General features: G+C 41.2%; 1 protein-coding gene across 1 annotated transcript; it reads left to right on the top strand.

The window, feature by feature from the left end:
• Positions 1-3,928: 3,928 nt before the first annotated feature.
• On the top strand, positions 3,929-5,839 carry LOC311039082 (60 kDa lysophospholipase-like; the record flags this gene model as incomplete). Its single annotated transcript, XM_084048724.1, has 1 exon — positions 3,929-5,839. One exon carries the CDS (start codon positions 3,929-3,931, stop codon positions 5,837-5,839), a length of 1,911 nt encoding a protein of 636 aa, XP_083904850.1.
• Between the last annotated feature and the right edge of the window lie 5,211 nt (positions 5,840-11,050).

The raw sequence follows: 11,050 nt of genomic DNA, 5'->3' as shown, positions 1-11,050 counted from the left end.
CTTTAGAACCTTTCAAACCATTCAAACCTTTAGAACCTTTCAAACCTTTAGAACCTTTCAAACCTTTAGAACCTTTCAAACCTTTAGAACTTTTAGAACCTTTAGAACCTTTCAAACCTTTAGAACCTTTAGAACCTTTCAAACCTTTAGAACCTTTCAAACCTTTAGAACCTTTCAAACCATTCAAACCTTTCAAACCATTCAAACCTTTAGAACCTTTCAAACCTTTAGAACCTTTCAAACCTTTCAAACCTTTCAAACTTTTCAAACCCTTAAAACCCTTAAAACCCTTTAAACCTTTCAAACCTTTCAAACCTTCAAACCTATAGCACTATTAACACTATCAATACTCAATACCTGCAACATTCTTAGCGATCCCACACTGTTTCTTCAGGAACAGTACTTTCTAGTTGTGGGATCGCTAAAGCGATCACACTAATGTTATCTTGCATATTTGTGGGATCGCTAAAGCGATCACACTAATGTTATTGTGCATATTTATTATTATTATATATTTATTCCGCCCGTTTTTTGGCACCTAACTAGTCCTTCATACTTTTAGCTACAAACTCCGTTCCAACTCTTCAACGTTCGGCCTACTCAGGACATGTCGGCTATTATTCAAATTTTTGAAATAATTTGTACTTTTAGAGATATTGCACTTTTTACTTCTAAAAAAAGCCCATTCATTTCAATGGGGAAATTCATACTTTTAGCTAGAAACTCCGTTCCAACTCTATAACGTTCAGCCTACTTAGGACATATTGTCAATTTTTTTTTTTTACAGATTTTTTTCCTTTTTCAAAAAAAAAAAATTCAGAATTTTTTTTTTTCAAAACATTTTTTTTTCCAAAACATTTTTTTTTCCAAATTTTTTTTTTTCCAGAAATTTTTTTTTCCAAATTTTTTTTTTTTCCAAAATTTATTTTTTTTCCCAAATTTTTTTTTCCAGATTTTTTTTTTCAATTTTTTTTCTTTAAATTTTTTTTCTTATTTTTTTTTCCTAACTTTTTTTTTTCTTTCCAAATTCAAACCTTTCAAACCTTTAGAACTTTTAGAACCTTTAGAACCTTTAGAACCTTTCAAACCTTTAGAACCTTTAGAACTTTTCAAACCTTTCAAACCTTTAGAACCTTTCAAACCTTTCAAACCTTTCAAACCTTTCAAACCTTTCAAACCTTTAGAACCTTTCAAACCTTTAGAACCTTTCGAACCTTTCGAACCTTTCAAACCTTTCAAACCTTTCAAACCTTTCAAACCTTTCAAACCTTTAGAACCTTTCAAACCTTTCAAACTTTTCAAACCCTTCAAACCCTTCAAACCTTTCAAACCTATAACACTACTAACACTATCAATACTCAATACCTGCAACATTCTTAGCGATCCCACACTGTTTCTTCAGGAACAGTACTTTCTAGTTATTATTATCATTATTCCGCCCGTTTTTTGGCACCTAACTAGTCCTTCATACTTTTAGCTACAAACTCCGTTCCAACTCTTCAACGTTCGGCCTACTCAGGACATGTCGGCTATTATTTTTATTTTTGAAATAATTTGTACTTTTAGAGATATTGCACTTTTTACTTCTAAAAAAAGCCCATTCATTTCAATGGGGAAATTCATACTTTTAGCTAGAAACTCCGTTCCAACTCTATAACGTTCAGCCTACTTAGGACATATTGGCTACCATTTGAATTTTTGAAATAATTCAAATAGGAAAAAAGTTTTTTCCAAAACTTTTTTTTTTTCAGAATTTTTTTTTTTCCAAAACATTTTTTTTTCATACATTTTTTTTTTTTCAAAAAATTTTTTTTTCAGATTTTTTTTTTTTCCAAAAATTTTTTTTTTTCAGATTTTTTTTTTTTTCATTTTTTTTTTTTTTTCAGATTTTTTTTTTTCAAGAATTTTTTTTTTCCAAAGATTTTGTTTTTACAATTTTTTTTTTTCAAACAATTTTTTTTTTCAAAAACTTTTTTTTTTCCAAACTTTTTTTTCCAGATTTTTTTTCCTAACTTTTTTTTTCAGATTTTTTTTTTCTTTCCAAATTCAAACCTTTCAAACCTTTAGAACTTTTAGAACCTTTAGAACCTTTAGAACCTTTCAAACCTTTCAAACCTTTAGAACCTTTAGAACTTTTCAAACCTTTAGAACCTTTCAAACCTTTCAAACCTTTAGAACTTTTAGAACCTTTAGAACCTTTCAAACCTTTCAAACCTTTCAAACCTTTCAAACCTTTCAAACCTTTAGAACCTTTCAAACCTTTCAAACCTTTCAAACCTTTAGAACCTTTCAAACCTTTCAAACCTTTCAAACCTTTCAAACCTTTCAAACCTTTCAAACATTTCAAACCTTTAGAACCTTTCAAACCTATAACACTACTAACACTATCAATACTCAATACCTGCAACATTCTTAGCGATCCCACACTGTTTCTTCAGGAACAGTACTTTCTAGTTATTATTATTATTCCGCCCGTTTTTTGGCACCTAACTAGTCCTTCATACTTTTAGCTACAAACTCCGTTCCAACTCTTCAACGTTCGGCCTACTCAGGACATGTCGGCTATTATTTTTATTTTTGAAATAATTTGTACTTTTAGAGATATTGCACTTTTTACTTCTAAAAAAAGCCCATTCATTTCAATGGGGAAATTCATACTTTTAGCTAGAAACTCCGTTCCAACTCTATAACGTTCAGCCTACTTAGGACATATTGGCTACCATTTGAATTTTTTGAAAAAATGTGTACTTTTAGAGATATTTCACTTTTTACTGCTAAAACAATCCCATTCATTTCAATGGAGAAATGCTATTTAGCCACAGTGGAGCCTAGCAACTGCTTATTATACCCTAACAACACCATATTAGAGCCTAGCAACCACCTATTATACCCTAGCAACCACCTATTACACCCTAGCAACCACCATTTTACCCTAGCAACCACCTTTTGTACCCTAGCAACCGCATATTAGACCATATAAACTGCATATTAAACCTTAGCAACCCCCTATTAGACCCTAGCAACCATGTATTACACCCTAGCAACCACCTGTTTACCCTAGATACCACCCGTTTTACCCCACCAATCACCTGTTTTACCCTAGCAACCACCAATTAGACCCTAGCAACCACCTATTAGACCCTAGCAACCGCTTATTAGGCCCTAGCAACCACCTGTTTTACCCTAGCAACCACCTGTTTACCCTAGCAACCACCTATTAGACCCTAGCAACCGCCTATTAGACCCTAGCAACCGCCTATTAGAACCTAGCTATCACTGTTTTACCCTAAAAAAATACATTTTACACTATTCAACAGTGCCAACACTATAAAAACTTTTAACACTAATACTTTAACACCTTTCAAACCTTTCAAACCTTTCACACCTTTCAAACCTTTCAAACCTTTAGAACCTTTCAAACCTTTAGAACTTTTAGAACCTTTAGAACATTTAGAACCTTTCAAACCTTTAGAACCTTTAGAACCTTTCAAACCATTCAAACCTTTAGAACCTTTCAAACCTTTCAAACCTTTAGAACCTTTCAAACCTTTAGAACCTTTCAAACCTTTCAAACCTTTCAAACTTTTCAAACCCTTCAAACCCTTTAAACCTTTCAAACCTATAACACTACTAACACTATCAATACTCAATACCTGCAACATTCTTAGCGATCCCACACTGTTTCTTCAGGAACAGTACTTTCTAGTTTACTTTTAATAATTGCATAATGGAGGTCAAATGGGGCCATGACCGGGCTGAAACCTTTCCCAAATTTGACTTTATGTCTTATCAATGACATATGACTCATATGTCATAGATATGTCATAGATGACTGATGTCAGAGACCGGAATCTAAAAGAATCATAGACTTTATTGTCACACCTTAGAAATACTTTGCGGTACAAGGAACTCCTCCGTCTCTGAAAACATGTCATCCCTCGCTCGAGCTCTGTCCAATCCAGATTTGAACCATATCAATCATCCACCAGAGTTTACCGGCTCAGTTTCACAGTCGAACCTTAATCGCAGAAATGTTACAACCCGAAGAAGAAAGTTGTCAAGCGGCACCAATCTGAATGACTCCGTAGAATCCATCATTTCTCCTTGTGCCGAGGCTCGAGTCCTTGTCATCAACACCGGGGGCACGATTGGAATGACCCTCCGTGACAACGTGTTGGCCCCAAAACACAATGCTTTTGTGGAGAACCTACGCAGGCTTCCTACCCTCCATGACGAAAAGTATGCGCAGCAGACATGCTTGTATGATTACTACGATGAACCAGAAAATATCTTGGTCCTCCCGCAGCATAAAAACAAACGGATAGTGTACTCTATTTTAGAGTACTGCCCTCTGCTGGACTCATGCAACATGACAACAGATGACTGGGGCAGACTCGGAAAGGATATTGAGAAGAACTACGAGAACTACGATGGTTTTGTGATCCTGCACGGCACAGACACAATGGCGTACACAGCTTCTGCCCTGTCCTTCATGTGCGAGAACCTGGGGAAGCCGGTCATCCTCACTGGCTCACAGGTGCCAATCTATGAGATGAGAAACGACGGCCGAGGCAACCTGCTGGGAGCGCTGCTGATCGCCGGACAGTTTGTCATTCCCGAGGTCTGCCTGTATTTCTTCAACAAACTGTACAGGGGAAATCGCGTGACTAAGGTGGATGAACGGAGCTTCAACGCTTTCACTTCTCCTAACCTGGCCCCACTGGCCAACACCGAAGTGGACATCACAGTGAACTGGGACACGGTTTGGAGGGCCAACGCAACGTCAAAGTTCCGCGTGAGCACCGTGCTGAACCGAAACGTGGGTTTGCTCAGACTCTTCCCCGGAATCACCGCTGCTACGGTCAAGGCATTCCTGCAGCCGCCCATGGAGGGCGTGGTGCTGGAGACGTACGGCAGCGGGAACGCCCCCGACAACCGCGCCGACCTGCTGGAGGAGCTGACGAAGGCTACAGACCGGGGCGTCATCATCGTCAACTGCACCCAGTGTCTGAGGGGGAGCGTGTCGACATCGTACGCCACCGGCAAGGTTCTGATAGACGCAGGGCTGATAGTCGGCTGTGACATGACTCCGGAGGCCGCCCTGTCCAAGCTGTCCTATGTCCTCGGCAAATCGGAGCTCGATCTACAGGCCAAGAAGAAGATGATGGGACAGAACCTCAGGGGTGAGATGAAAGCGGACCTGGAGGGAGGCAAGCTCTCCCTGAGTGACAGCCGTTTCATTCAGGCCATCGCTAAGTCTCTCAGCATCAGCTGCAATGAGGAGCTGGAAGCCATCCGTGAGGCCCTGATGCCACCGCTGGCATGTGCCGCTGCCAAGAACGGCGATGTGGAGGCTTTGGAAGCCATCAGGAAAATGGGCAGTAACCTGAGTCTGGGTGATTATGATGGACGCACACCTCTACACATTGCTGCATGCGAGGGTCACCTGAAGGTGGCGCAGTACCTCCTGAGTCATGGGGCCACCGTGTATGCTAAAGATCGTTGCGGCGATACACCCCTAATCAACGCCGTCCACTTTAGACACACGGATGTAGTGAAACTGCTGAGGAAGGCAGGAGCCCATTTCTCTAGACGTGAGCTAGAGGAAGCAGGCACTGAACTGTGCAGAACAGCGGCCAACGGTGACCAGGAAGGCCTGGAGATATGGAGTCTGGCCGGAGCCGATCTGAATAAACCAGGTTATGATGGACAGACGGCCATTAGCGTGGCAGAGGCTCTTGGCAACACGGACGTGGTGATGTGCGTAAGACAGCTTATGAGCCCTGAAGCCCAGAACGGAGGAGTGATCGAGTTCGCCGCACCGCCATCTGGGTGCTAGGATGGTGCTGGATGAAGCCAAACTGGACCTGTGCTCTTCCTCCATTCATTTATACACCAAACTTGTCTTCATCAGTCTGTTCTCCGGTTTCACACAGTCTCTCTGAAGCCTGATGTGTACTTGGTTGCACGCTGGTGTTGTGCACCGGTGGGTTGGCAGATCTACAAGCTCACAATGCTTTGCAGTCTTGTGGATCAGAAGTTTTTTGGCATGGAACACTGGCGAGCACAGTGATGGAAGAAGTACTCACATGTTTTACTTAAGTAAAGGTATCAATGCCGCAATGTAGAAAAACTCTGTTACAAGTCAAATTCTAGTATTCAAAATGTACTTGAGTAAAAGTACAAAAGTATTGGCATCAAAATATACTTAAAATACCAAAAGTAAAAGTACTCATTGTGCAGAATGCATAATGTATAAAACTCTTTGGAGCTTGTAGATTTTCAAATGGCCGAAATATGGCTGAAGTGGCTAATGTAGGTTTTGTGATAATAATCAAAATCTGCTAGTAACTAGTAACTAAAGCTGTCAAGTAATGTAGTGGAGTAAAAAGTACAATATTTGCGTGACACTTCTCTATTTTGCGTAGAAGGGATCATGCAATGGGGTATAAAATAAGCTGTATAGCCTTTAGGCCTCTAACTAAACGTGTCCAATTCCATTTTACTTCAAGCCATTGCTTTTAGTTTGGGTCCTTATCTACAATTATAGAACTGAAGTATCCAGGCACGTCCACACATAGACATCAAAGAGCGCTTGAGCCCCTGGCCCTTTTTACCTGTCTGTAAAAAGTGCCCTCTCTCCAGCTTTTACTATGGTGAAAGAAATTCAAATGCCCCCTCTTAAGGCAGTATTCAATAGAATTGCCATTTCCGAACTCTCGTGAACTTAAATGCAGCATTGTATGTTGACAGAATTGCCCTCTGTGTAGAAATCAATGCCTTACACCACATCTCCACTAAAGGCTTGATTATACTTCGCTGAGAGCGGTGAATAGCCGCACACGGAAAATAGCCGATCTCCAAGCTCACAGCGAAAATAGCTGATCTCTCAAGCTCACAACGCGTTTCGGCCCCTGCCCACTAACATTCTTTGCACGCCCCTGGAAGTACTGTATCTGTCCAAACCTCTTTGAGCACAGCTTTGAACGTGTAGCACTCTGCCCAGAGTGGGCAGCGCTTCAGTCGGTGTGTGTGTGTGTGTGAGTGTGAGTGTTCTACCCCCTCAAATTCTACCCCACAAGTAAAGTAGAATTTGAGGAATAGATGCTGTGAGGACCATTTTACCTGGTCCTCGTGAGAAAAAATGGTTGTTTTATGGTTGAAATCATTTTTAGAGATACGTTTACAATTAGAAAAAGATGCAGGTTGGGGTTAGGTGTAGGATTAGATATTTAGAGGTTAGTTTTAGGGAGTTGGGGTTAGATTTTCCCCTATTTTATACTTAGTTGTGCGGCGATGTCAAACACCGGAAAATAGACGATCTACAAGCTCACAACATGTCGCGCTGCGACAAGTTGTGAGCTTGTAGATCTGCTATTTTTCGGCTTTAGACTTGCGGTTAAAAATGCCCCCAAAATATCATAAACCAATCATAAAATTGTGTGTGTGTGTGTGTGTGTGTGTGTGTGTGTGTGTGTGTGTGTGTGTGTGTGTGTGTGTGTGTGTGTGTGTGTGTGTGTGTGTGTGTGTGTGTGTGTGTGTTATTTTGTACCATAGCAGTTTATGCATGTGAAAACATGCTATCACGTTGAATGTTCCCATGCCGCCCGCTGTTCCCATGTGGATCTCGAGATCAACACACTTTACACACACTTTACTGTGCATACATGTAGAATTACTAAAAGATCCTTGTTGCAGGTACACGTATTCACACACTCAGATCGAGTTGCTATCTTCGCATATGACACCCCTGTAGTAGGCTCTTTATTTTCAACTTCTTTTCTTTTCGTTTCCTGCAAAGCTGATACACCCTTTATCAGATTTTGTGTCGTTCGGCGATGCTTACATTAGATTTGACCATAAAAAGAGACCTAAGAACTAAAGCGACACACTTTATCAAAGAGAGGAGAAAGGCCAGGGCGAGAGCTACAGTATTACACACAATCTGGATAAGAGTCTCATGCTGACCTTCCTTTCCTTGGAATGTCAGGGTGAGAGATCATTATCGCCGTTAATGAATTCAGCAGTAGATAAATGGTGCCCGGGGATGTAAAACGCACATTTATCTTACAACCACGATGTTGGGGGTCTTGGTGGTGAAGGCACGGCACTGTACAGAGCAATAAAGACCTTGATCTGATCGCAGAGACAACAAAGTACAGCCTCACAACCACCAGCCTTGAACCCCAGCGTCCCTATTCTGGGCCTCTGTGAGCTTGCAGATAGGCTATTTCTGGCAGAGATTTGTGGTAGAGTAATGTCGTGGCCGCCGGCTCGGGGACCTGAGAAAATGAAGGCAAACGGGAGAGAGAGTTTTAACTAAAGGTGAGTGATTTTATTTAAGGCAATCATGATATTAAACAGAAATGACGTTTCCGGCTAACAATAAATCAGGGAGACATACCGGGCAAACTTAACGAAAGCCATGCAAACGCAAATAAACCAAAATGCTCTTCTGTGGCCATGGCCCAGCAGTGTGGCCCAGGTGGAAGGAAGAGGAAGAAGGCTCTGGGAGAGACACTGTGTGCCTCTAATCCCCTGATTACCTCCAGCCTCTAACCAGCACACAGCAATAGAAGACATGCAGGCGCACACAGACCCTGGCAAAGGCCATAGGACCGTCACAGGAAAAGAACATGAGCAGACCAGTGGTGGAAAGTAACTAAAGTACATGTACTCAAGTACTGTTCTTATAAATACGATTTTGAGATATTTTTTACTTTGATAGAGTACTTCAAATGTTCTATAATGTCAGACCTATCTATATACAGTACATACTTTGGCAATTTGAAAATAGCAGATCTACACGCTTACAGCTTGTAGAGCTTGTAGATCTGCTATTTTCAAAGGCTTTTTTTAAACATTTTATACATTTGAAAAGTTGTGAAATTGACCTTCTGCATAATGAGTCATTTTACTTTTGGTACTTTAAGTGTATTTTGTACTTTTAATCAAGTAAATGTTGAATACCAAACTTCTTCCATCACTGGACCCAGTATTCAGCGATCCCTGGGGGGCACCGGGCGGACAAGTGGCTGTTGTTTAAGTGCAGTAACAACAGCCAGGTCGAAAGGGTCAAGATTAGATTCCTGTTTCTCCCCTCTTCTGGGGGTTTGTTTTGGTTTAGAGAAAATGTCTCTAGCCATTCCTCTACCACCTTCCTACTGTAGCTGGGTTTCACCCAGGTGTTCACCCAGGTTACACAATAATCTATATAAGCTGTCATATACATCCAATGTGCCAATTGGCATTCAACTAGATCCGTTGTAGCAGGCTCTTGTGTCTGTCCAAGAAACCCACTTTGCATTAATAGAGCCCTTTTTTGATATATTAACACAGCATACAGCAATCACAGCAGGTTCCACAACACTGCAATATCACCTATAACTGCCTTATCGTGTCATTGGAGTGTGAGAGGGGAAAGTCAGAGTAATTATTCTTCGACTTAAGCAGACTTTAGTGCTCTCCTGTCTCCTCCATGAAGGAGGCAACGGGTTTATCTGAATATTAATGGGACGGTTGCCTTGAACAGCAGGCGTTTGTCAGGCACTTGGATCAGATTCATCACTTTAACCTGCTCTGGTCTGTTCAGGGACAGGTGATGAGCTTCCACAGCGCAGCAGCTGGCTTCAACTTCAACCACGCTCACTTTGACAGTTCAAAAGGACACGCACGGCAAATCATGTCCACCACACATGGGAGGGAATGGGTGTGTATTTGTGCGAGGGAGAGACAGGCCGTCGTATGTACGTGCCTGCGTGCGTGTGCGAGAGAGAGAATTATACAACGAATAAAGCATCCATCCACGTTTGTCCTTTGCCCTGTTATTAAACTTATATTTTTTATAGGCTGCGATAAAAGCCTACAGTGGCCTATTGACTGTTCTAAGTAAACACCAACAGGCTAGATTATTTGGTCCAATGAGGACTTATTACCTGAAATAATACATAGTACTGTATGTGAAAAAGCTTTTTGCAACTTTGTGTGCTCTGTCTCCAATGAGTGAATGTAAAGCCATTTAGCTTATACTCTTTAGTATGGCGGCTGCGATGTGTTGTGTTGATATCCTTATATCTCCTTAGTGCACCATAATATTTCAGGTCTAAAGTCCAAACAACCAAATGGTCCCTGAAGGCAGTGGTTCTCAAAGTGGGGTCTGGGGACCCCCAGGGGTCCATGGAGGGGGGTTCCAGGTGGTTGTGCTGCGCTGCGAGCTTGTACATCTGCTATTTTTTTTATCTTTTGAAAAGAAATCTTTGGGAAAAAAATGGATACTAAATCCTGTCAATAAGCAATATATGAAGCATTGCGTTAGTTCATGCAGGGCACGGGAGTCATATATGCCTCAATGTAATCAGCTGTCAGTCTGCTGATTGCTTTCAATCAGCTACGCTTTTCTACACACCGATCACACATAATTCCCTCAACAAGGCGGTCCGTTTAAATACGGCTCCCTCCTACACTGCATCTCTGCTTTTCAATGGCCACACTCTGCTGCTGGCAAAGCTTGCCTCCACCTTAAAGTTCAGAGTCTTGCATTACTCAGACGTTTAAACTGAATGTTGAACTGAAATCCATGTGTGCATGGCTCTAAAGTAAACTGGAATCCAATGTTTGCAAGTCAATTCTGATTAAATATCTTGCTATGGGCCTGCTCTTGTTTACCTGAGGGGGGTTTTGCATAGCGTTCCCTGATTTTGCATAGCATGCTGCTTTAAATTTAGGGAACATCTTAAATCTGTATTCTATTTGTTCCTGACTGAACTATAGTGACAATAACTGCGAGCAGATCTGTGTCATGCTCATGGACACATGTTGATTGAACTTTGGGATTGGGATTGAACTCCTCCTTTCCACAATGACTCTGCTGCCCAACTAACACTAAGTGCACATTATGTTAATTTAAGGTACATTTTTCGGTGTGTGACACAGCACACAACCGAGTATGAATCAGGCTTTGTCATCAATCTGATTCGTTGTGCTAGGAGGCATGTTTAACCACCTGGATTCAAACCCCGGTTTAGGATATCGTTGCTGTCGGGCAGAAACC

Source organism: Gymnoscopelus microlampas (assembly GCF_963454915.1).
Source record: "Gymnoscopelus microlampas genome assembly, chromosome: 22".
In the NCBI taxonomy this organism is placed as follows: Eukaryota; Metazoa; Chordata; class Actinopteri; order Myctophiformes; family Myctophidae; genus Gymnoscopelus; species Gymnoscopelus microlampas.
This window is presented reverse-complemented; position numbering and strand designations above follow the sequence as displayed.